The sequence below is a fragment of the Panthera onca genome, chromosome D1, assembly GCF_046562875.1.
Source record: "Panthera onca isolate mPanOnc1 chromosome D1, mPanOnc1 haplotype 2, whole genome shotgun sequence".
NCBI classification, from domain to species: domain Eukaryota; kingdom Metazoa; phylum Chordata; class Mammalia; order Carnivora; family Felidae; genus Panthera; species Panthera onca.
Window position 1 is genome coordinate 12,482,938 of NC_138348.1, and position 26,362 is coordinate 12,509,299.

Consider the following 26,362-nt stretch of genomic DNA (forward strand, 5'->3'; position numbering starts at 1 on the left):
ATACAGGAAGTGAAGACACAATTCACAGGGAAAGAGAGGTGGGATATCTCAGGTGGCAGGAGACAGACTCAGGAGCAGCAGCTGTGAGAACAAAAAGAAAGGGCTGGCCCCACCGGGAAGCATCCAAAGCCCGTGATAAGGACAGGTCTAAGTCAGACAGTCCAAGAGGTGACATTCACAAAGAATGCGGTGTGAATGAGGTCCCCTGAAGAAGGATGCGTCTGGGCCAGGGAGGGTGAGAACATGAAGAGAAATGCAGAAGGCGCACCCCCGGGGGCGGGGGGAGGGGGGAAGTGATGCTTGGGAGGCTGCAGTCAATCCACTTGGGACTCAGCAACAGCCTCCAAGTCCTATGACAAAGAGATCCCCGTCCTGCAGGGCACACAGTCTGGAGGGAAAATAGTAGGAATCCTGTTATCAGAACCTGCTGCCGATGTACAGGGCAGGAATGGACGATGTCATCAAGGACGGTGATCCTGGGGCACAGGGTGCGGTGCTGAATCTGCTCCCACCTCTCCTGGAAAACATTTTGGATGATTTCTCTAGGGTAGAACAACGACACCTCCAAGATGGCCCAGCGTCTGGAGGCTGGGAGCTGAGGGAGGAAACAGAGACCAAGGGTCAGAAATCCTAGATCTGTGCTTCTTTCCAGCCACGAATCCTGAACGGATCATGTCGCTTTGCGGACCCGCTATTTCCCCCTCCACATAAGGTGGACAATAATGTTTGCTAAGCAGGCGTCCGAGGGTTTGTATGAAGACAAAATAAGGTAACGCACAGGCAAGTTATGGCTAAACCATACAAATGTCAGTTGCCATTATTATTATTATTATTTCTGTGTCGTCAGAAAAAATAATAATAACAGAGAAACTTACGGGGTCTCAGGTCTTATGAGAAAGAGGAAAAGAATCACTAACAACCTCTCTTCTGTTAATGAGGGGGGGTGGGAATTAATTGCCTCAAGCCCCTAGGAAGGTGACTTGTGTGAGTGGGTTTCTGTGAAAGTTTCACACTCATTAAACTTGAGGAGAGGCCCTCAAGGGAGAGACTTGAGGAGGGTCTGCCCTGCCCCCCCCCTCCGTGGGTCCCAAACCTCACACATCTACAGGGGTTGTGTCTCCGGGCACTGCTTCCTTGCCCCGCCTCGTCTCCCTGGCTTCCCTTCTTTCCCGTCCCCTCACATCCCCATTTAGAAATTGTAACAAGTCTTGAATTGTTCCTCTCTGCCATACGCGCTGAGAAGCACTTCAAATTCATCTTCACAGCAGCCCCCAAGGTTGACACTATCATTTCCACTTTGCAGGAGGCAAAACCGAGTGAGGTTCAATAACTTGCCCAAGGTCACAAAAACAGTCACGGCTGGCCATGGGATTCAAATCCAGGGAAGGCCAATAGGATGTCCCATGCTCCTCACTGCCAGGCAGTGGTGCTGCCCCAAAACAAGCCACCAGCCCCAGGAGCCAGCAGTGGATGGAAGAAACCCCTTCTCAAAGGCGGTGGAACTTTCAACTTTCGATGGTGCAATTTGCAATGGTTGGGTCGGGGGGAGAGAGAGGTATGGAATCTCTCTGTGGTCTAGGCCACTTGTGTTCGCCATTGTCCCTGGAGCTGGGTTCTCAAGGCCAGACATTCAAAGTCTGCATGTTCTCCTGGGCTCTGGGTCTCTGGACCAGTAAGTTGTCTCCTGAAATCCCATCGGTGAGGCTGCCCCTGGGCATGGTGATGAAGTTCAATTTGTCCTTTCCATTCACTTACATAAAAACATCTTTTTTTAAAAAAAGCTACTTCAATATCCAGGGAGGGGCCTTCAATATCCTTCAATACCAGGGAGGGGCCTCTCCCGTGGCCGGGGCGCTGTCTGACATCCCTTCATCCTGACAGAATGGAGAATGTCGACTTCTCAAGGGCTCTCTCTTTCAGCAAGTCCCGTCTCCAACGACACTCGCCCTTTCAGCCCTCCCAACTCACCTGCAGACATTGGCACCAGATGTGAGGTCACTTCAGTATCAGCCTCGACACAGAGGTCCCTGTGAGGGAGTTTCACAATTAGGGACCAGGAGCCTTCTCCCCTCTGCACCTCTCTACAGGCATCCACCTGGCACATGAGCTCAATCCCCTCCAGCTGCTGTTCAGCATGTCTCAAACCCAAAACCAGAATAGAAGTCAGCTGCTTGCTTAAAATGCAAATCCCATTCAGTAGCTGGTCTGGGGTGGAACCGGCTTCTGCATTTCTAGGGAGCACCCAGTGGTGTCGAAGCTGCAGGTATGACCAGGTGCTAAAGACCAGTAACCAAAGCTGGTGAGCATCTATCTCATCTGACTGGGAGGGAAAAAGAAAAAGAAGCAGAAGAAAGTGAGCCAGGTTTCTTCTCCCCGCAAAATAAAACAGTGAAAAGTCTAGCACGAAAGCCAAGTCACAGGTGCATGCGAATATCTTTTGTTGAGGGTCTCCAGGCTCTAAATTGCAAACTGCTTTCACCGGAAATTGCCTTAAGTTAGGCGCTGTTTTGTTGCTAACTGTAAAAGAGTTTAATTTAAATGTCCCTCAGTGGAGAACTGCTTCAATGTTATGAAACATAACATTGTGCAGCCTCTGGTCTGGAAAGGTGGGCAGCCCTTAATTACTGTACTGGGAAGATCCCCAAAATAAGTTGTTAAATAAAAAAGAGAAACAAGGTACAGAACAATATGTATAGTTTGTTACCATTTGCATCTTTTAAAAAAGAGGAGAAAATATAGGTTCACATATTACTTACATAAGCGATGACTAACCATGGAAAGATACACAAGACACTGGTAGCTTCTGAGACAGAGATCTGAGCACGGGGGGAATCAGAAGGGAGCAGGCAGGACGAGGACTTATTTTCAGTGTAGTCCCTTCTGAATTTTGTACAACTGGAATACATTTCCCACTCGAAAAAACAAAAAGTAAAATTGAAAGATAACCCCGCTGTTCTTTCTATACCTCCATCCACCCAAAAATCCAACGAAGTTGATTCACTCGACACTTTCAAGAACCCTCTTAGTGCGTCCCCCATAGAATTGGTTCTTGGAACAGGGATCAGAGTAGCATTGCCTTGTGTTTCCAATGTGTCCATGTTCTAGGAGTGTAGAAACTACAAAAGGTGTATATTCAGAGTCTGGAGCCTCTGGGGGGGGGGGGGGTCCCAGTTTCCCTTGGGGGATTCAAGAGACCCGGCCACTGAGGGCAAGAGTTCTCTGCAGATGGAAGAAATTCTGTACACCTAGGTCACCCTTGTACAACTGGATGGTTGAATCAGAATCTGTGGCCCTGAGCCGCAAATGGGAGAGCAATGACTTCCCCTAACAAGACTTCCCGTAAGGACTTCCTGCTGCGCTTGGAACATGTTCTGTTCTCCCGAGTTTTTTCTGGTTTAAACATCTGACTTGGACTGGCTGAATTATTGGGTTTTACTATTCTTCTCTGGTTACCCTATTTGACCTATTAGTTTTCATTAAGTAATTTCTCTAGCGTATTTATTTCTCTAGTTATTTATTCTCTTTCCTCAGGCTATAATCCCTACCCAATGAATAGAGGATTCTGCCAAGCATTGTCCACATGGTCATTCAAGTTCAAATACCCGTTCATCCTTGTGTGATCGCAAGCAGGTTACTCGGTTCTCAAATGAGGCCAGGGTGAGGGGAGTACCTGGCCTACAGAATAGCACAGAGCAGAGGTTCAACAAATATTTGTTTTGTTTTATTTGAGAGAGAGAGAGAGAGAGAGAGAGAGCACACACACATGCACACACATAAGCAGAGGAGGGACAGAGAGAGAAAGAGAATCTCAATCAGGCTCCACACTCAGCATGGAGTCTGATGCAGAGCTCAATCCCACGACCCTGGGATCATGACCCAAACCAAAATCAAGAGTCAGATACTCAACTAATTGAGCCACCCAGGTGCCCCACAAGTGACTTTTTTTGATGTCCAAATATTTTGTACATGGAAAAGATTATCTAAAGCCGTTTGTTAATTGATTATAATATTTTATTTTTTATTTTTTAATTTTTATTTATTTTTGAGAGAAAGAGGCAGAGCATGGGAGAGGAAGGGGCAGAGAGGGAGAAATAGAACTTGAAGCAGACTCTGGGCTCCGAGCTGTCAGCACAGAGACCGACGTGGGGCTCGAACTCACGAACTGTGAGATCATGACCTGAGCCGAAGTTAGATGCTCAACCGGCTGAGCCACCCAGGCGCCCCACAAGTGACTTTTTTGATGTCCAAGTCTTTTGTACATGGAAAAGATTATCTAAAGCCATTTGTTAATTGGTTATAATATTTTAAGTTGTAAATTTAGAACTTAATTTTTCTTAGGCCACTAAATGCAATTTTCAAATATAATCAATTGAGTTTCAGATCTAGTAATGTTTGTTAAAATTTAAAATAATCACACTTAATCTTTGGTTAATGTTCCCTTAGCCTCAAAATTTAACAGATTAAATTCCTTCAATTAATTTAAGCACTATTTACAATCAAATTCTCTTAAACAATTCAAAGTCATATACACAAAAAAATCTATAGATGCAAATTCTCCTAAACATTTAAATGCCATTTATAAATATGATTGGGGCGCCTGGGTGGCTTAGTTGGTTAAGTATCCAACTTCAGCCCAGATCATGATCTCATGGTTCATGAGTTCAAGCCCCACGTTGGGCTCTGGGCTGACAGCTCAGAGCCTGGAGCCTGCTTCAGGTTCTGTGTCTCCCTTTCTCTCTGCCCCTCCCCGACTTGCACTCTGTCTCTCTGTCTCTCTGTCTGTCTCTCTCTCTCTCTCTTTGTCTCATGAGAATAAATAAACATTAAAAAAGAAAATAAATATGACTAATTAGGGGTGTCTGGGTGGCTGACACAGCCACCAGTTCGCTGAGCATCTGACTTTGGCTCAGGTCATGATCTTGAGGTTTGTGGTTTCGAGCCCCACATCAGGCTCTGCTCTGACAGCTTGAAGCCTGCTTCGGATTCTGTGTCTCCCCTTCTCTCTGCCCCTCCCCCTCTGTGTTCGCTCTCTCTCTCTCTCAAAAATAAACATTTTTTTAAATAATCAAAAATAAACATTTTTTTAAATAATAAAAAATAAGAAGAACAACAAATATAATTAATTAAATGCTCTTGAACTTTTTAAACCACAATCACAAATTTAATGTACCTCATTTCCCAAGCCCTTCAGAAGACCTCATAAGTTGTTTAAACAACTCCTCAAAATTACTAAATCAAAAACTATATATCTAATAAATCAAATGTTCCTCTGCATTTTAGCCAAATCAAAAATAAATTCAGCTAATTCAATTTAGCTAAGCATCCTCCTTATGTTACGTCAAATTAAGCAGCTACTCTTTTTTAAATTTTTTTGTGTTTATTTATTTTTGATGGGGGGGAGAGAGGGGCAGAGAGAGGGGGACAGAGGATCTGAAGTAGGCTTTGTGCTGATAGCAGAGAGCCTGACGTGGGGCTCAAACTCTCAAAACATGAGATCATGACCTGAGCCTAACTCGGGCACTTAACCGACTGAGCCACCCAGGCGCCCTACAGATACTCTTAACCATTTCAACCACCTCAAATCATATATTAATATGTATATATTCAAATGCGTATTCAAGTTCATATTAAATGATATACTTGTTACCAAAAATTTATCATCTTATAAAGACATCTTACCAAAATTATCAATATAGGCTGCAAAGCATATACCCATCTGAAAAGAATCACCCTAAGGCCTCCACAGCTGGAGTTAAAAATTTATGGTTGTCAGAGATTCAAGATGAGGGCTGTGAATTCAGACATTTGGGCCCAAACTCCAGGACTGGAAATCCACCCCCAAGGTCCAGCCCACCTTGCACGTTAAGCGGCCGAACCGCCTCCCGTAGTCAGGTCCTGCTGCCGTGACCCTAAGACACCACAGGCACCAGCTTTCAGCGGCTCTGGGTTTCACGGGGCATCGTCGTCCGATTCCACCCCTACCCACTTCTTATCATAACCCTTCCCCAATTTTTACCACCTGATTTGGGCGACGGGAATTCTGAACCCACCCATCTGGGTAGTAACTGTCCTCTTGGCAGCCAGGTTTGCCCCCAAGAGACCCTGTATCTTCTTTACCGCTTCCTTACCCCCATTCGATAAGCGTTTACTGAGAGGTTACTATGTGCCAGTCGCCGGAGACACAGCAATGAATGAAAAATTGACAGAAATGCCTGGTTCTGCAGTTCTAGCATCCTAATATCAAGACAGAGATGGTAGGCAAAAGCAAGAAGTCATGCGTATGTTGCATGTGTATGTTTCTCTATTCAAAGAGAAAAGGTCCGGGGCGTCTGGGTGGCTCAATCCGTTAAGCATCCGACTTCGGCTCAGGTCATGATCTCGTGGTCAGTGAGTTCAGGCTCCACGTCCGCTCTGTGCTGACAGCTCAGAGCCTGGAGCCTGCTTCAGATTCTGTCTGTCTGTCTGTCTCTCTTTCTCTCAAAAATAAACATTTAAAAAAAAAAAAAAGATTCTTTAGAAGAGAAAAGGTCCTCTGAGGAGGAAAAGGAAACAGAGAAGAGGGATAGTGAGTGCTGATGTAGGGCAGGGTTTCATTGTCAATAAGATGCTTAGGGAGGGCTTTACAAGCAGGTGACATCTGAGCCTGAACTTAAAGGAAATGAGGGAAGGAGCTCTGTGGCTAACCAGAACAAGAGTGCTCCGAGGGGCAGGGACAGCGGTGCAGATGTCCTGAATCACACCTGTGTGTCCTAAGAGGGCCAAGGAGGCACGAGTCGCTGGAGCAGGGTAAGCAAGAGGGAAAAGAGTGGGCCAGGGGACAGAGAGGTGCAAGGAAGTGACGGAGTAGTGGCCAGGCTCCCAGAGCCATTGTGAGCAATCTGCATTTCTCTGGTGTGGTGACAGGCTTGCCCTGGCTTCTCCTCTTAATAGGAAAGCAGGACGCCAGCTAAGAGCAGTTGCATTAATTCAAGCAAGCTTATGAGGGTGTCTTGCTAAGAAGGGGTGGGAAGCTGGTACTTATTTTGAAGGTAGAGCCGATGTGATTTGCTGAGGGGTTCAATGAGGGGTGAGAAAAAAGGTGGCCAAAAATGGTTTGGGCCAAAACAACTGACAGGATCCTGCTGGCATTCCCTGAATGAGGAAGATTTTATCGAATTCAGAATTTCTATTTATTCACTGACACCAGCACTTGATAGATACCAGGGCACAAATTACTGAGATATGAAGTCACTCTCCAGCTGCTAGGGGTAAGAAAGTCCAACAGGAGGGGCGCCTGGGTGACTCAGTCGGTTAGGTGTCCGACCTCGGCTCAGGTTATGCGTGATCTCACAGCTTGTGAGTTCGAGCCCCGCGTCGGGCTCTGTGCTGACAGCTCAGAGCCTGGAGCCTGTTTTGGATTCTATGTCTCCCTCTCTCTCTGCCCCTGCCCTGCTCGCACTCTGTCTCTCTCAAAAATAAGTAAACATTAAAAATTAAAAAATAAAGTAAAGTCCAACAGGAAAGATGGACGGGCGTTTTATTTTTAAAGTTAAAATACAGTGTCATGTCAAGTAAAGGAGCATCTGTGCAACTCCGGGGAGAGAGGGAGGGGATGGACCTCTAAGCTGGGTCTGGAGAGACCAAAAGACATTCAACAAGAATGTAGAATTTGAAAAAGCACAGACATTTGCAATCACCCGCTGTGTTTGTGGAAGTAAGTTGTCCAGAATTGCAAGTTGAGTGCACAGTAGCACAGAGGCGTCACAGAGGACGTGTGGCAAGCTGAAGAATGTAGACATTATCCTGAAGGGTACAGAGGACCTTCAGTACCTCGCATGAGGGTGACATGATGGGATTGATATGGAGTTTGGGGACCAGCCTGCCACTCAGAGATGCACGAAGTGGAAGAGATTAAAGGCTACCTCTTTGATGAGAATGTTAACATTCTTGTTTCTCCTCCCTGCATTCATTGTCCTGTGGGTAACACACCAGTGGGATGATATCGGGGCACCGCAGTGACAAGATTCATCCTGCTGGGCCTCACAGACCAGGCTGACCAAAAACAACTCCTCTTTGCCGTCTTCCTGATGATCTGCACCGTGACACTGGTGGGCAACCTGGGCATGATAGACCTGATCCGTGCCAGGTCCACCCTCCACACCCCCATGTACTTTCTTCTGAGCGTGCTCTCCTTCCTGGACACCTGCAATTCCTCCGTGTTCACCCCCAGGCTGCTGATCAGCATCCTCACCACGGACCGGTCCATCTCGTTTACAGGCTGTGTGGTCCAGATGGCCTCCATGATCCTCCACGGCACAGGGGAGCCTGCTCTTGGCCGTAATGGCCTATGATCGATTTGTGGCCATCTGCCACCCTCTCCTCTACCACGCCATCATGTCTAAGCGTTTGTGCATCCAGCTGGTAATGGTCACCTACGCTGCGGGGGTGTTCGTTTCAGCTCCGCAGACAAGGAATGCCTTCATCTTGCCCTACCGTGGTCCCAACGTCATTGATCGTTTCTTCTGTGACATCCCCCCTGTGCTCCAACTGGCCTGCTCAGACACCACAGTGGCCAACGTCATCCTGCTTTGCCTCTCTGCCTTGGTCACTGTCCCCACGGTCTCAGCCATCTTGATCTCTTATGCCTTCACCCTGGTCACAATCTGTAGGATGAGGTCCCTGGAGGCCCAGCGCAAAGCTTTCTCCATTTGTGCCTCCCACCTCACTGCCCTCTCCCTCTTCTACGGGTCTGTGTTCTTTGTCTATGTCCAACCCAACCCTGGAAGTGCTGCAGCCTATAACAAGGGCCTCTCTGTGTTCCACACCATTGTGATCCCCATGCTGAACCCCCTGGTCTACAGCTTAAGGAATAAAGATGTCGAGGCTGCTGTACAAATTAGGGTCCTTAACTTCAGCAGAAAAGGAATTTGTTAGCAAGGTGTCTGGTAGCTCATAAAACAGAAGAGAAGCCTGGGACAGGAACCAAGAGTGGCCAAGCACAGCTGAACACCAGCCACGAGAATGGTATGTGCAGGCTGCCACCATAGGGGACATCGTCCATTGCCACGGCTAGCGCTGCTGCCCCCGGGCATTCAGCACTGCTCAGTTGCCACAAAAAGCCACCTACACTAGCCACTGTACCACCCTCCATAGCGTCCAGCCACATATCAGCTCTAACTGACCCTACACCCGTCCATCATTCCCTGAAGTTCAAGCCCTAGGCAGGAACATCTACCTGGTTGGCAACATCACTATTATACTTCTGTCAATACACTACATTCAGCTCGGATCTGTTACATCCCCTGATATCCTACATCCACACTTGTTTTTTTTAATCATTTTTAATGTTTATTTCTTTGTTTTGAGAGAAAGAGAGCAAGCAGAGGAGGGACAGAGAAAGAGGAAGAGAGAGAATCCCAAGCAGGCTCCAAGCTGTCATTGCGGAGCCTGATGCAGGGCTCGATCTCCTGGACCATGAGATATCAAGAGTTGGGCGCTTAACAAACTGAGCCACCCAGGTGCCCCCCTTGTACATCCACACTTGTATCTTACAGACCCCTAGGACCTCCAATCAGTGGTCCCAGAAGTGAGAGTCAGATTCTTTTTTTTTTTTTTCATTTTTTAAAATTTACATCCAAATTAGTTAGCATGTAGTGCCAACAGTGATTTCAGGAGTAGATTCCTTAGTGCTCCTTCCCCATTTAGCCCATCCCCCTCCCACAACCCCTCCAGTAACCCTCAGTGTGTCCTCCATATTTATGAGTCTCTTCTGTTTTGTCCCCCTCCCTGTTTTTATATTATTTTTGTTTCCCTTCCCTTATGTTCATCTGTTTTGTCTCTTAAAGTCTTCATATGAGTGAAGTCATATGAGTTTTGTCTTTCTCTGACTGACTAATTTCACTTAGCATAATACCCTCCAGTTCCATCCATGTAGTTGCAAATGGCAAGATTTCATTCTGTTTGACTGACGAGTAATACTCCATAGTATGTATATACCACATCTTCTTTATCCATTCATCCATCGATGGACATTTGGGCTCTTTCCATACTTTGGCTATTGTGGATAGTGCTGCTATAAACACGGGGGTGCATGTGCCCCTTTGAAACAGCACACCTGTATCCCTTGGATAAATGCCTAGTAGCGCAAATGCTGGGTCTTAGGGTTCTATTTTTAGTTTTTTGAGGAACCTTCATATTGTTTTCCAGAGTGACTGCATCAGTTTGCATTCCCAGTGAGAGTCAGATTCTATCTTCCTCCTATCTTTGACAGTTCTCACATATAGAAAGAATCATTGAATGCCACAGCAACCTTCCCTAAAAGGTCATCTTAGGGGTTATTGCCCTTCTGAATCTGTGATATTGGAGAAACGGTCTGTGTGGGGTTGTGTATCAGAAGGAGATCATGATCATTTGACTTTGTGGGAAAGAATGGAACCCCTGCTCCAGAAATCTCCACTATAATCAGCCAGGAATCAGAATGTAATCTACAGCAATAATGAGCCACTATTTCTATATAAATCAACAATTTGAACAAAATAAAAAGCTGACAGGCCATAGAACTTTCTTCAATCCAAGTCAAATTAACTTTATGTCATTAGACAAAGCCTTCTTTATTGTAACAGAAATCAATCTTACTACTTTAAGAGGGGAAGAACGAGGTGAAATGTATTGTAACATCCAGATGTCAACTGAGGTTTAATATCTTTTTGGGAGTCAAATAAAATTAGCTTGAACCCCATCACATGTGTGATGAAATCCCTGTATGTCTGCCTATCCATCTGGCAAATCTGAGGTACTGGGGAATGGGGAGTAGATGGTTTGTGTTTTTCCCAGTTACCTCTAGCTTGAAATTCCTAAATCCACTGATGTACTCTGGCTTATGTGTCAGGAAGGGGGGAAAACCATGGAGCTAGAAATGTAGATGGTATAAATGGGGACGACAGGGAAACAGCGCCTAACCATTGTAGATCTTGGTGGGAGGGGGCAGGGGGAGACTTGAGCACACTGGGCTGAGCCAACAGAAGGGGGTTCACATCCCAGAGGAAACCAAGAAGCAACCGCATCTCTTCTAGACGAAACCTCCCTGTTCACGCGTAACTTCATCAATATCATAGTGAAACAACATGTCCTTGGCAAAGTGAATAATGTGTGGGTGAACCTACTGATCAATGCTGAATGATGGTACTGGCTTTGTTTACACGTTTGGGGTCATTTTTCTTAATATACTGTAGTAGGGCTCTCCAAAGAAATAGAACCAATAGGACATGATAGATTAGATAGATAGATAGATAGATAGATAGGATAGATAAGATAGGTGATAGATACATAGATACGTAGATACATAGATACACACATAGATACATACATACATAGGATAGTTAAGATAGATGATTGATAGATAGATAGATAGATAGATGATAGATACGTAGATACATAGGTACATACACACATACATAGGATAGATAGATACATAGATAGATACATAGATACATAGATGATAGATAGATACATAGATACGTAGATACATACATAGGATAGATACATACATACATACATACATACATAGAAGAGGAGATTTACTATAGGAATTGACCCATGCGATGATGAAGGCTGAGAATCCCACCATCTGCCATCTGCGAGCAGAGAACCATGAAAGCTGGTGGTGTAATTCGGTCTAAATCAAAAGGCCTGAAAACCGGGGGCTGATGGTGTCAGCCCTGGTGGGAGTCCAAAGGCCCCCAAAACCATGCCCACTGATGTCTGAGGACAGGAGAAGGTGGATGTTTCAACTCAAGCAAAAAGGAAATTCACCCTTCTGCCTTTTTTGTTTCCTTCAAGCCCCTGATGGATTAGATGAGGCCCACCCCCGTTAGTGAGGGTGATCTTTAATCAGTCTACCGATTCAAATGTTAGTCTTATCTAGAGACCCCACTCAGACACACCCAGAAGTTGTGTTTTACCAGCTCTCTGTGCATCCCTTAGACCGGTCAAGGTGACACATAAATGAAGAATCACACACGCTAAGGAATACAGCAGGTGCCAGCCCGTCCCCACCACCATCAACACCCGACACTCTATCCCAGACTCAGGAGTTTAGGGACTGTGATCTTTTCATGTAAATAAGCCATTTGCCTGGCAGAAAACTTTCCTTTGAATAATAATTTCTCTTAGGGCCAAGGAGACAGAGAGGATCCAGGAACAGAGACATGGGGATGTCAACCCCTTTTTCACTGCACAGTAAACTCACACTCTGCTCCTAATTTTATCAGTTCCTGAGAACCCTCACTCCACGGTCCTGAGCCACCCAGTCACAGACTACAAAGTAAACGGGCTTGCCAGAAATTCCTACAAGGAAGGGGTGGGGGGAGATAAGGCAGAGAAGGGGGAGTGCAGGAGCAGCGGGGGACCCGGCAAAGTCTGCTCAGAGACCAGGCACCCAGCTCCCTCGGCCCCATGCACACCGCCGTGTTTGAACAGAGCTCACCCTCTCTTCCCCTCTTCCTTCACCTAAAACCATGTGGAACCCAGTAGGAGTCATTGGAATGTTGTTCGGAAATGAAGTCAAAGTGTTACCTGTCTCAAGAGCGTTTGAATTAAATTTTTATCAACACTGTGTCTTAGGACCACCCAGAGCCCACTCAGTACCTGTGATGTGGAACTTTCTATTGGGTGGTGGTGAAGCCAAAGGTCAGGTGGAGGGGCGGCTGCAGCCACAGGTGCCGAAAGGAAGGCCGATGTATGGTTCTGGCCAGGCAGCCAAGGCACTGGGCCACAGCAGACCGCTGCCGGCAAGTACTGGATGCTGAGTGAATGGGTACTGTTAGTAGGCACTGGCTCCATCACCCGAGGAAAGCGAGTTAGCCTTGCTGGGCCCCCGCCTGTCCCACAGGGAATGGAGACGTGATGGCCAAAGCCTGCCGTTTACAGATGGAAAAGGGGGTAAGTCACTGCGAATCTCTCCGATGTCCATCTTGTTCCCAAGCGTCTCAAACTCATTTAAACTAACCTTAGAGGCCCTTAGAGGCCCTTGGGGAAGGACAGTGTAACCAGGTGGGGAGACAGTTCTGGTTTGGGGATATTTAGTGGAACACTCACACTCTCCATCGCTGACAGCTATCACTGGCCACGTGGGATGTCTCTCCAGGCATCACTTCCGGGGACGACTCGGTGCAGGATGGAAGAAGCCAGATACAAGTGAGAAAGGGGTGTTTCTTGGAAGAAAGAACCCAAGACGGTCCAAGGACGCTTCCAGCTGGGACTGGTCAGAGGTGACCAGTATCAAAGAAGGGACAGACATCCTCCGGATGATTCATGGATCCCGCCACTGAGCAGTTGCCCTGACTTCTGCACAGGTCAGAATACTGAACACTGGCCACGCCCCCACTCCAGAATGTCATAGACCTCAAGTTTCATCCCTACTCTCTCCAGGACCTCAGAGAAACTGGCCACCAAGAAGCTGAGCCAGATGGGAAGCAAGCCTGGCTCGTGGACAGTATGCAGATAAGCTCCGTGAAGATAGATTTGCTCAAAGGAGGGGCACCGGCCGATCTCAGAATCCCGTTCTCCTCTAAGATGCTCGCAAAGCTCATATGATGTCTGCCGTAATTCGAGAGACAGAGGTTCCAGGGCCGGTCCTCCAGATTTAAAACCAGACAGAAAATTCCATGCCCACAAATCCGTAAAGTGCTGCCCAATGAACCACGTGTCTGAAGCGTGACCTCAGGGTTTGAACACCGTGGCTTCCTGGGGGTATGATTACTGTATCTGACAACACAGTTGTTGTTGTTCTACTCACTGTTCTACTCTGTTCTACTCACTTGTGCTTTTAAGTTCAAAGTTGCAACTTTTAATGTAAGTAACCCAATCACTCAGTTCACAAAGTACCAGTAAATAAGTGATGTGGGCGAGACTGGCAGGCTCTCAAAAAGTGCCCCAGCAGGAAGAAGGACCAGAGAAAGGATCTCTGGGCAAGACGAGATCCTGCCCAACTTCTTAGGGTTCCCATCCGACATTGTGCTCAGACCTTGTGCCCAAATGTGGGTGTCTGTCCTGGCACGGACCTCCCCGGGGAAGTCATCCCCCAGTGCCTTCTTCTGCCAGCCAGACTTTTCATGTGGTGTGGCCGTCACAGTTCATGGTTAAATCCAATTCACACATTAGCTAAAGGGTCTCAATCTACCTGCGACCAGAGGCCCCGGCTCCTGATCGCCCATCCGCCATGGGGCTGACAGCTGCTCACAGATGTGGAAAAGGCAAAAGGATCCATTTGAGGGACCCAGTCGAGCTGTTTTTTCTTTCTTTCTCACTGCTCACGTTGTTTCCACACATTAAGGAGCCTGAAGACACCTTCATTCTAACGGGAAACATGGTGGGAAGGATCTTGGCAGCATTTTTCCTACAAGCCACAATTTCTTAGCTGTTTTTCTTTTTAATTTTTTCTAAGGTTTATTCATTTTTCAGAGACAGAGAGACAAAGCGTGAGTGGGGGAGGGGCAGAGAGAGAGAGGGAGACACAGAACCTGAAGCAGACTCCAGGCTCCCAGCTGTCAGCACAACGCCCGACGCGGGGCTCGAACCCACGAACCGCAAGATTATGACCTGAGCTGAAGTCAGATGCTTAACCGACTGAGCCACCCAGGCGCCCCCACAATGTCTTAGCTTTAACTTCTTCAACCCGATATTTGCTTCATGGTAAACTCTGCAGCTTGTCCTTTGTGTTTCTTCCTGGGGGCTCATCTTCTGCACTCCATGAGCCTGAGATTGCAGAGTCCCAGGGTGACTAAAACCTTGGAAAGTAATAAAGCTGTAGTGATATGGGGCGGGGGTTCCGGGACGCATGTCACAAGCGTGTGTTGGCTTGTTCCCAGGGCAAGCCTGAGGAAAGTACCGAGGTACAACTAAATGGCCACTCTGCCACTACGAAGACAGTATTAGAAATGGTGGTCACCTAGGGCGCCTGAGTGGCTCAGTCGGTTAAGCGTCTGACTTCAGCTCAAGTCATGATCTCATGGTTCGTGAGTTCGAGCCCCCGTCAGGCTCTGTGCTGACAGCTCGGAGCCTGGAGCCTCCTTCAGATTCTGTGCCTCCCCACCCCCTCTCTCTGCCCTTCCCCAGCTCACATTCTGTCTCCTTCTCTCTCTCAGAAATAAATAAGACATTTAAAAAAACAGTTTTGTTTTTTTTTTAAAGAAATGGTGGTCACCTTAGGTGTGACCTTCTATGGGACTGCGAAGGGTGGAAGCAGGGGGGCTCTTTGCCCTTTGCTCTCTGACGAGGTAAGACTGGAACATTAGCCAGAATTTCACTTGAAATCCTACCTTAATGATAGGTAACATTTATCAAACACCTGCTGTGTGCCAGGAATTTTCTTTAATTTTTTTTTTTATATATTTACTTTTTGAGAGAGAGAGAGAGAGAGAGAGAGAGAGAGAGAGAGAGAATGAGCTGGGGAAGGGCAGAGAGAGAGGGAGAGAGAGAATCCCAAGCAGGATCCCTGTTGTCAGCACAGAGACCGATGTGGGGCTCGAACTCGCGAACTGTGAGATCATGACCTGAGCCAAAATCAAGAGTCAGATGCTTAACCAACTGAGCCACCACGAATTTTATTTTCATCTCATAAAATTCTCCCCATCTACCCCTGTGAGACGCAAATTACTATAGCTCCATTTTTAAGATAAAGAAACTGAGTCGCAGAAGGGTGAAGTCCCTTGTCTGAAATTACGTAAATAACAACGGGCAGAACCAGGACTGAAACTTAGACTCTGGAGTGCCAGGAGGGCTTAACCACTATTCTGTACCACCTCTACTTTTCAGAAAGTATTCCATGGACCCTATGATATTGAATTTCTAAGGATGGCCACCATTAATTCCTTATTTCCCTGAATGACATACTGCCCATCCCATCAAGGTTGGGGTAAAAATACAGATGCCTAGTTAAAATCGAATTTCAGGGGTTAAGCATCTGACTTCGGCTCAGGTCATGATCTCACGGTTCATGGGTTCGAGCCCCACGTCAGGCTCTGTGCTGACAGCTCAGAGCCTGGAGCCTGCTTTGGATTCTGTGTCTCCCTCTCTCTCTCTGTCCCTTCCCTGCTCATGTTCTGTCTCTCCCTTTCAAAAATAAACAAACATTAAAAAAAATTTAATTATCTTTTAAATCAAACTTCAGACAGACAACAATTTTTAGCATAAATACATCCCAATAGTGCATGAGACATATTTATACTAAAAAATACTCTATTTTGTTTATTTGAAATTCGGTAAGGTAGGTACCATGTATTTTGTCTGGCAACCTCACTTGTGACTTGCTCTGACCAATAACACACAGCAGAAGTGAAAATGTGCCGATTTCGGGCTGAGACTTAAAGATCTTAAAGCCTTGAAGTTGGGGGGTGCCTGGGTGGCTCAGTCAGTTGGGTGTCCGACTTCAGCGCAGGTCATGATCTCACGGTTCATGGGTTCGAGCCCCGCATTGGACTCTCTGCTGTCACTGTGGAGCCTGCTTCAGATCCTTTGTCTCCCTCTCTTTCTGTCTCTTCCTGACTTGTGTTCTATCAAAAATGAATGAACATCATGGGGCGCCTGGGTGGCTCAGTCGGTTGAGCGCCGACTTCGGCTCAGGTCACGATCTCGCGGTCCGTGAGTTCGAGCCCCGCATCGGGCCCCTGTGCTGACAGCTCAGAGCCCGGAGCCTGTTTCAGATTCTGTGTCTCCCTCTCTCTGACCCTCCCCCATTCATGCTCTGTCTCTCTCTGTCTCAAAAATTAAATAAACATTAAAAAAAAAAAATGAATGAACATCAAAAAAAAAAGAAGAAGAAGAAGAAGGCTGTTGGTGTCTACTTCTTCCATCTTGGAAGCCCACCCTAAGACCACCGTGCTGTGAGAAAGCCCAGCTAGCCATGTGGAAAGGCCCTATGGAAAAGCACGAAGCCCCAGGTGTTGAGAAAGGCCTTGACCTTCCAGGACGGCCCAGCTGCACACAACTGTGTGAATGATGTCCGTCCACGCCATGTGGAGGAGAACGATTTGCCCCAAGTCCTACTCTAACTCCTAACCCTAACTGTGAAAAATAACCAATGAATGCGGTTTTAAGATACTACATTTTAAGAAGTTTTCTTATATAGTAAAAATAACTGGAATGACCGCTAACGGATTGTCCTTGAATTATTTGGAATTCGGTCCCCAAGCCTCGCGGGGTTCTCTGCAGCGGCTCCATCAGGCGTGGCCTCCGTGCCTGTGCAGTCGTGTCCCAGCCCGCTTTCATTTCCCTGGGGGAGGCCGCACATCCTTGAGCTCCGAGCACGACATTTGGAGACAGCCAGACCTGGCACCAGATTCCTGTTCTGCCACACAAAGCTGTATGACCTTGGTCTCTTTGTCTGAAAAATGAGTCTGTCAATAGTAATTACCTCATAACGTGGTTTGTGAGGATTAAAAGAGATTTAATGTCTATAAAGCACTTAGAATGATGTCAGGCCCTTAATTAGCGTTCAGCACGTCTGAGCTGCTGTCATTAGTCGTGCTTACACTGAATCATTTCTCCAACCTGTGTTATTTTATTATTTTTATCTCCCTGATTATTTCTCTGCAGGGGAGGAAGTTTCGTGAAGCCACAAGTTCACATAACCACGAGGCTGGCGGGGTCCCCAGCAACAAACCAGCAACAAGCTCGCTCTATATGTCGTGAGCAGAGAAACGCAGCCAGGTGTCAGGCCTGCCCAAGCTCCCGGTCTGCCGTGCCCCTGCCTGACTCCCTTTCCTCCAGGCCCAGCAGTCACTGGGAAATCACAAGCCCCCCGATACAGCCCAGACCTATCAGGTAATGAAGCCGCCTCCTGGGCCCCTAAGTCACACTCCCAAATGTCCTTCTCTTTCCCCGTGAACCAGAAACGCTGTGCCAGAAAAAAAAAAATGTAGATTCACAAGAACAGAAGTTAAGGGGTTCTAAAATCAGACAAGACCCATGTCTCAATCCGGTTTTACAACATACAATCTGGCATGATTTGTAAACAAGAAAGTTGGGTGAAGATTAAATACTCAAATGACAAAAAAAGAAAACCAAAAAACTAGCACAAAGTGTGCTGTTGAGTAGATGCTCATTTGAAACACTGTCCCCCTGGCCCCCAGCATTATCCATTCTGGGCATTCAACAAGGCACTGACTGCTGATTATCAGTGATGTGGTCACGCAAAATGACAGCTTCATTTTGCTCTCCTGTGGCCCCAGCATCACTAGTCCCTACTTCCGTTCCTCTGCTCAACCGCCAACCCACCTGTGCTGATGTTGCCAAGGCCAGGGCCATTTTCTTCCTTCTGCTTTCTCTTCCTCCCCATCATGGGCATCCTAGTCACCTTCTGAAGGAGGCAGCCCCTGAAGCCCGAAGCAAACCTCTTTCCATCTGTACCTTTCCTCGTCCCATCTTCTTCCATGATGTTCACACATGCTCAGCCAGCCTCTCGTGATGGGCCGACCGTGTGGTCCTGTGGCGGGTCAGAGCCCAGGACAGGTTATCAGATCCTGGACAGCAGAGTGGTGACTCCAAACCAAGGACGAGCCACGGGTCAAATGCCAGGAGAGGAAGATGAGATTTCCAAACCTGGCTCAAAACAAGGGAAGCAGCATCGTAAGTGAAATCAGGGTCAAGCATGAAGTTAGACCAACAGGTGGTGCCTTGGGAGCAAGACAAAGATTGGATTTCTTGCCCTTAAGCCCACTGGGAAGTCAAACCTAGCTCATGAGGAGCCAGACTCAGAGTAAAGGGGTGTTTCCAGATCCCTCCAGACTTCTGTTTATGCACAAAATGTGTTTGGAATTAAGCTTCTTTTGAAGCTTTAAGAAGCTCCTCTCGGATCCTGGCCCCTGACATTGATCTGTCTTCCACATCTCTATTCCCAGATGAGAGACAATGGCCAAAGACAGCACTCCAGAGGCTGCAGGGAACTATACTCTTTTCCAGCCCCTGTTTTCTTACCAGTTCCTGTTTTGGTCATGAGACTTCCACTTCCGGGAGCGGCATGCAAACACAAGTACATTCATCACTGGGACACTGTGCAATTATCGCCCACAGACTCTGCTCACCGCTGTTACCTGGCTGGCATCTCACCTCCCCAGGGGAACCGCAGGCTCACTAAAACCCAGCCTCATACTTGGTTTCATCCCCACGGAGCCTGGAACAGTGCTGGGTACTTAATCAGGGCATATTTATTCATATATATCTGATCTCTTCCTCTTTGGGTTTTAGGTCTTGGGGCAGGAGATGACAAAAAGAACACCAGCTGTCATTCCTCTCTAAGGCCCAGGCCTAACAAAATACTACTGCTATCTGAGGAAGGCATTTTCCCAACAATGATAATTAATAGCTAATATTTATTGAACATATATTATGTCCCAAGCATTCTGGGAAGCACATTGTACACACTATCTCATTTAACCCTCGTAGGAATTCTGTGAGTAGGTTGTACCCACCGCACATATGAGGAAACTGAGAGCCCACGAACTCTGAGGTCAAATATAGATCGTAATTGGTAGACCCAAGTCCAGCTGATTCCAAAGCCTAGGCTCTACTCTAGCGCCTAAAACCCCTTGGATTTTTGCAGGAAATTATGCAGCAAGTTTATTTCCACTGCTTCCAAAAATTCCAAGGAGCTGCTCCCATATTTCCCACCAGAGCCCAGCTTTCTGCTAATCCCATAGAGTCTTGACTCCTATCAGGAGTTCCCAGTTTCTACTGAGCACCTGAAAAAGAACCTGGAACAGGAAAACAGAAGTGGGATAGAAAAGGCAGAAAGAATTAGAGCATGAAAGGACCCTTGGTACCCCTGCCTTGGCCCCAGCCCTCTTGCCACAAAAGAAAGCCCCAATGCCCTAAGCCGGTTACCTCTCTGTCAAGCCCTTCCCGGGCCCCATCTTAACGTTAGCGCAGAGTTTTCTCTGTGAGTCATAACAAAGAATAAAGGCACTGTTTCTTTCATGGCCAGTCCAGACTGGTTTCAAGAGTGAACAAGCAGTGATTCATTGATTGATCAAAAAATTGAAGCTTAGAGAAGGAGTGATTTTGCCTAAAGTTTAGCATCTCTCCTCCAAATCAGAGAAGGGTCTGTTGTGCCAGAACCTCAATTATTCCTGGAGCAAAAGGAGGTATTAAGAAAACGTGATCTATGTAACGTGTCTTCCAGTCTTGACATTCACATGAAATTACCAGTGAACCTGTGTACCCATAAAAGATATGGTAACCTTCACAAGACATTGTAATTCTACTTTTCTTCCTGATTATCAAGTAGTCAAAACAGGAAGCAAAAGGGCCAAAGAAAAGAAAAGGAAGGGAAGGGAAGGGAAGGGAGAGGGGAGGGGAAGGGAGGGGAGAGGAGGGGAGGGGAGGTGAAGAGGGAAGAGGGAGGAGGAAAAGCAAGAAGCAAAATGCTCTCAAGTACAGTAACCCTGGGTAAAGAATAGATAGTCGACTGATAACTCTTCAAAAGACCACCAGAAAACCTTTGCTCAGCCGAAGCTTGTCTTTGCCCGGCCTACTATAGTAAGAGAATGCACAGAATCTTAATGTCTCAAAAGGAGGAAATCAATGGAAGATATTTACAGAGTTTGGGGGTCTGGACCCAAGTGGGTTAAGGTAGATTTAAAAAAAAAAATTGTTTTTAACGTTTATTCATTATTGAGAGATAGAGAGAAACTGAGCATGAGCAGGGGAGGGGCAGAGAGAGGGGGAGACACAGAATCCAAAGCAGGTTCCAGGTTCCAAGCCGTCAGCACAGAGCCAGACACGGGGCTCGAACTCACAAACCATGAGATCATGACCTGAGCCCAAGTTGGACGCCCAACCTACTGAGCCACCCAGGTGCCCCAAGGTAGATTTTTTTTTTAATATTTTTTGTTACTGTTTTTTTATTAAATTTTTTTAATGTTTCATTTATTTTTGAGAGAGTGAAAGAGAGAGACAGAGAATAAACAGAGGAGGAGCAGAGAAGGGGACACAGAATCCGAAGCAGGCTCCAGGCTCTGAGTTGTCAGCACAGAGCCCAACAAGGAGCTCGAAGACACAGACCATGAGATCATGACCTGAGCCAAAGTCAGACACTTAACCAACTGAGCCACCCAGGTGCCCCATTTATGTCACTGTTTTTAAACCAATCCCTACAACCCAACATGGGACTGGAACTCACAACCTCAAGATGCAGAGATTGCATGCTCTTAACTGAGCCAGCCAGGCACCCCTAAAGTGGATCTTTCAAATCAGGGAGCACATCAGGACTGGATGAAGTTTGTGACATTATAGTTTAGGATCTGCAGGCACAGGGAAAGCAGGGCCTGAAAGCCAACCTTGAGAAGGAAGATTTACCGAGGAGGACATTGTTTCCCCCGGGTGAGCAATCTACAGTCTGAATAGGACAGCTGTTTGCCCAGACGAGCAAACTATTTGTTTACATAAAATTGGCTTGCAGGGATTTCATGAAGCAAGCAGTGAAGTTACTTCTTCGGTTATGGTCCTATCTTCCGGGCTGAATTTCCTGGAACAATAGTTATGGCCTGTCGCTGTAGGAAGTCACTGCTCCTACAGTAACTCCTGAGAGTTAAGCCATGTGCATACAGAGGATATCCATTCTCAAATTCAATTTATTGTTGTATTTATTTATTTATTTATTTATTTATTTTTAATGTTTATTTATTTTTGAGAGAGAGAAAAAGAGCATGAGCAGGGGAGGGGCAGAGAGAGATGGGGAAAGAGAGAGAATCCTAAGCAAGCTCTACGCTCAGTGCATGGGGCACGAGGCACTGCTCAATCTCACAACAGCAAGATCATGACCTGAGCCAAAATCAAGAGTCCGTCGTTTAACCAACTGAGCCACCCAGTTGCCTCTGAACTTCTTATTTTAAAACACCACATGGGGGGAGGGGGGCGGCACCTGGGTGGTGCTCAGTCCGTTGGCTCAGGTCACAATCTCACAGTTTGTGAGTTCAAGTCCCGCATAGGGTTCTGTACTGACAACTCAGAGACTAGAACCTGCTTCGGATTCTGTGTCCCCTTCTTTCTCTGCAGCCCCCCCACCCCCCACCAACTCATGCTCTGTCTCTCTCTCTCTGTCTCTCAAAAATAAATAAACATTAAAAAATTTTAAGAACAGTCACCACTGTGGGGCATGCTTCTATTCCCCTGGAGACAGAACATCACCTCACTTCCCCCACCAATGACATTATGACCGGATGACATAATTCTGAATGTTTCTCCCACCCCACCCCACCGAATGAGCAGGGACAGTCAATAGGGAGATCATTTCAGCTGGAAAAGATCTTACTGCCATGTGCACATAGCCTATCTGTGCCCCAGATGGTTAATGAGTAATCAGCACTCATCCAAAAGGATCCAGTTCCCCCAGTGGGCCTGGGAACAGCAGTACATTATTAGGACATTGTTAGGTAATTTTAGGATATATGCTTTATTCAGAAAGACCAGGTCTCCAGCCCCAGAGTCACTGGCTGTGTATAACTTTTAGCAAGCATCTTCCCTCTGGGCCTCTTTTCCCACTCTCAGACACGTTGGGTGGGATGTTTCCCAGGAGTCCTTTCAACTCTGGCTTTCTGGTTCTTTGATCCGGCCCTGCTAATGTATTTCCACCCTCGATCAAAAAAGATGCAAAGATAGTAAAGGACATCCTTTATGGCTGCTTCCATAGCCTTTATATAGTCTTCCCTGTGGGGACATTCCTCAAGAACATACCGTCTAAGCCCATGGACTTGCATTACTCAGAATAGAACTTATCAAGGGGCACACCTGGGTGGCTCAGTCGGTTGAGCGTCCGACTTCGGCTCAGGTCATGATCCTGCAGTTTGTGAGTTTGAGCCCCGCGTGGGGCTCTGTGCTGAGAGCTCAGAGCCTGGAGCCTGCTTTGGATTCTGTGTCTCCTCCTTTCTGCCTTTCCCATGCTCATGCTCTGTCTCTCAATAATAAATAAACATTAGAAAAATTTTAATTAAAAAAATAATTTAATTTAATTTAATTTAATTTAAATTAATTTAATTTAAAAAAGAGTAGAACTTAGCCCAGTGCCATGCAGAAGGAAGCACAAAGAGCTCATGGCACGCAATTGTCTTTCCCACTTACCACCGAGTGGTAACAACGCACAGCCCTCTGGTTCTCCATCTTTCTACTTCCTGGAGGATCCTGCCAGCTGACGGAACTGGTGTAGGAACACCGATATTTCACTTCTGAGTGAGATTTTCATGAAAACTTTGCTGGTCAGTGTACCTGAGGAGAGAGAAAGGGCCCTCCCAACCTACAGACAGGACTATCGGCTGTTTGTACTTGCTTACTAACGCGTGTTTGTTTGGCAGAACTTGTAAGTTTGGTAGAATTTAGCCCAGGACTTTCTTTCACTGCATCCTATCGCCTGTCAACCAGGTTTGCAAGAACAGAGTCACACAGAACCTGCCATTAATAGCTAGAACCTTCTCATATTATAAAAATAAAATAAATTGCTTATATTATATATATTATATAATATTATCTCATATTATAAAAATAAATTGCTTATATTATATATTATATTATATGATATTATCTCGTATTATAAAAATAAATTGCTTATATATTATATTATATTGTGTTATATTATATTATATTATCTCATATTATAAAAATAAAATAAAGTCATGGGATGTAATGTACAGCATGGTGACTGTAGTTAATAATACTGTAGATTATTAAATGGTCTTAAAAGTTCTCATCACAAAAAAAAAACATTGCAGCTATGAATGTGACGGTTGTCTACTTAGGCTCACCGGTGATCATTTCGCAACAGAGACAAATGTCAAATCATTATGTTGGATATCTGAAATTATAAAATGTTAGATACCAGTTATATCTAAATTTTATTTTATTTTATTTATTTATTTACTTTGAGAGAGAGAGACAGAGAGAGAGAGAGAGAGAGAGAAAGCACACATGAGCAGGGAAGGGGCAGAGATCGGGGGTGCACAGAGGATCTGAATCAGGCTCTGTGCCGACAGCAGGGAGCCAGATGCGGGGCTTGAATTCACAAACCCCACCCGAGTGCCCCTAACTTTTAAAAATTAATAAAAGTCAGGGCTTTTATTTACACTGGGTGGCTCAGTCGGTTAAGCAGCTGGCTTCAGCCCAGGTCACGATCTCGAAGGTCATGGGATTGAGTTCCGCACTGGGCTCTGTGCTGACAGCACAGAGCCAGCTTCAGATTCTGTCTGTCTGTCTGTCTGTCTCTCTCTCTCTCTCTCTCTGCCCCTCCCCTGCTCATACTCGCTCTCTATCGCTTGCTCCCTCAAAAAAATAAATATTTTTAAAAAATTAATAAAAGTCAACAATAGTTGCCTCTGGAGGAGGCAGCAAGGAACCCTACCTGACAGGCCCGGATGACCTGAGTTAGGGTAGATGAGATAGACCCGGGGCCATAGCCAAGAAAAGAAGTTTGCCCTTGAAGAAGGCATCAGACAGCGGAGGCCGCCATATTAACAATTAACACCCAAATCTCACAGGCTTAGAATAAGTTTATTTCTCACTCGTGTTCCCGTTTGTCATGAGTCCATGGTGAGTCTGCTCCTTCTCCCTCCCAGATTCGGGCTGAGGTAAGAGGAGCCTCTATGTCGTGCCCGTGGCTGGTGTCCCCATAGAGGAAAGAGGGGGAAAGTGGGAGACTGCAGGGGGACTCCAGAGCCTTCCATGCTCAGAACGGGGCACAACTCGCTTCCTCTCATGCTCCAGGGCCAAACCCAATCATGCAGCCGAGCTAAGTCTAAAGGACGGAGATAATGGAGCCGCAAGGAGCAACCTTGACTCCTGGGCACCATAACGACATCCACCACGGAGGGCCCGGCTGAGGCTGTGGCACGTTCACAGGCAGAAGCCTGGCCCACCGAAGGGGGCACTTGCCAGGGAGATGCGTCCCACGACCAGTGCAGGTTGGGTGCAGTGGGGAAGGCCAGGGGACAGAGCACTGTCTCACTTCCATGGGGAGACCCCTTCTTACCTCCAGGAAGTGTGGGCAATCCAGCCGCTCATCTGCTGAGACTGTCTGCCAGATCAGAGTCTAGGGACCAAATTTCTTCTACCCAAACAAATCATTTGCCTAACAAGGCCCTTTGCTCTGTGCGGTGATTCCCCCTGGGGCTGTGGAAACCCAGGGTGCCAGGCTCCCCAAGGTGCCAGCCAGAGTCTTCCTTCCTGGCAGAGGAAAAGCAGGTTCTGTACACCCTGTGCTCACTGGACTTGGCCTCCGGACGCCATACCTGGGGGCGTCTGTCAGAGAGTCGCTTACAACAGGGAGAAGCTGGAGACACCTTACCGTCAACCAAGGGGACCAGTTAAGTAAATGGCGACACACATACACGACAAAACAAGATGCAGCCACCAAGTATGATGATGCAGGTCTTCCTTATGCTCGATACGGGTATATATACACACACACCCCAGCAAGCGCATGTCCCAGGGCTATTCTGAAGGTCAAAGGAAGTAGCAGTCGGGGAAGCCACATCTAGACCTTCAAAGAGCACACATATGTTGGTTTCATTAGCATTTCTAGTCACTTCCTGTGAGCCTGTGCTCCGACCACCTGTGCAGACACTGCTGAGGGCAGTGATCAGGGCATCTTCTGCCCCGATTACCGTATTCTCTACGTCAGCGTTACCCTGGCCTCCTATGCCTACATCCCAGTCACCATCCGCAGGGTGTGTGGCTCCTCCTGAGTCAGGTGCTCTCCACCTGTGCCTCCCATCTCACCGTCACCTGCCTCGTCGATGGCGCGCAGCATCACCGTCCCGGATGCTCAGCTGAGCTGTTGTAGTTCCATGAAACAACAGGACAAGGTCGTGTCCGTCTTCTACTCTGTGGTCAACCCCGTGCTGGACCCTCTGATCTACAGCCTGAGGAATAAGGAGGTGAAGGCCACTTACAGAAGAGATGCTTTTGGCAAGCTGCCTTCCTAACCGAATGTGGAACATTCTAGCCCAGCCAAACCATGGTAGCCACCCCCTAAAGCACGGATAATATTAATACTTAGATAGAGTCAAATGTATGCCAGCACTATTTTTTTTATTTTATTAATTTTAAGTAATCTCTACACCCAACATGGAGCTTGAACCCGTGACCCCAAAATCAAGAGTTGCATGCTCTTCTGACAGCCAGCCAGGCGCCCCGAGTACTATTTTTAAAGCTTTACAAAGCTTTACACTATCTACTCATTTCAGCTTCACAATAACCGTATGAAACGGATACTATTATTATCCCTGGAAATCCGAGACACAGAGAGGCTGAGTAACTGGCCCAAGGTCACACAGCTAATAAAAAGCAGAGCCAGAATTTGAATCCAGGTAGGCAATGGCTCCAGAGGCAATGTTCTCAGCCA

The 26,362-nt window shown here is 46.7% G+C and overlaps 1 protein-coding gene across 1 annotated transcript; it reads left to right on the top strand.

Moving 5' to 3' along the window:
* Positions 1 to 433: 433 nt before the first annotated feature.
* On the top strand, positions 434 to 25,703 carry LOC132676464 (olfactory receptor 5J3-like). Its single transcript, XM_078432640.2, is given in 4 exon segments — positions 434 to 620; positions 7,996 to 8,302; positions 8,304 to 8,908; positions 25,579 to 25,703. Coding segments are annotated over 4 exon segments (1,224 nt in total).
* Positions 25,704 to 26,362: the final 659 nt, after the last annotated feature.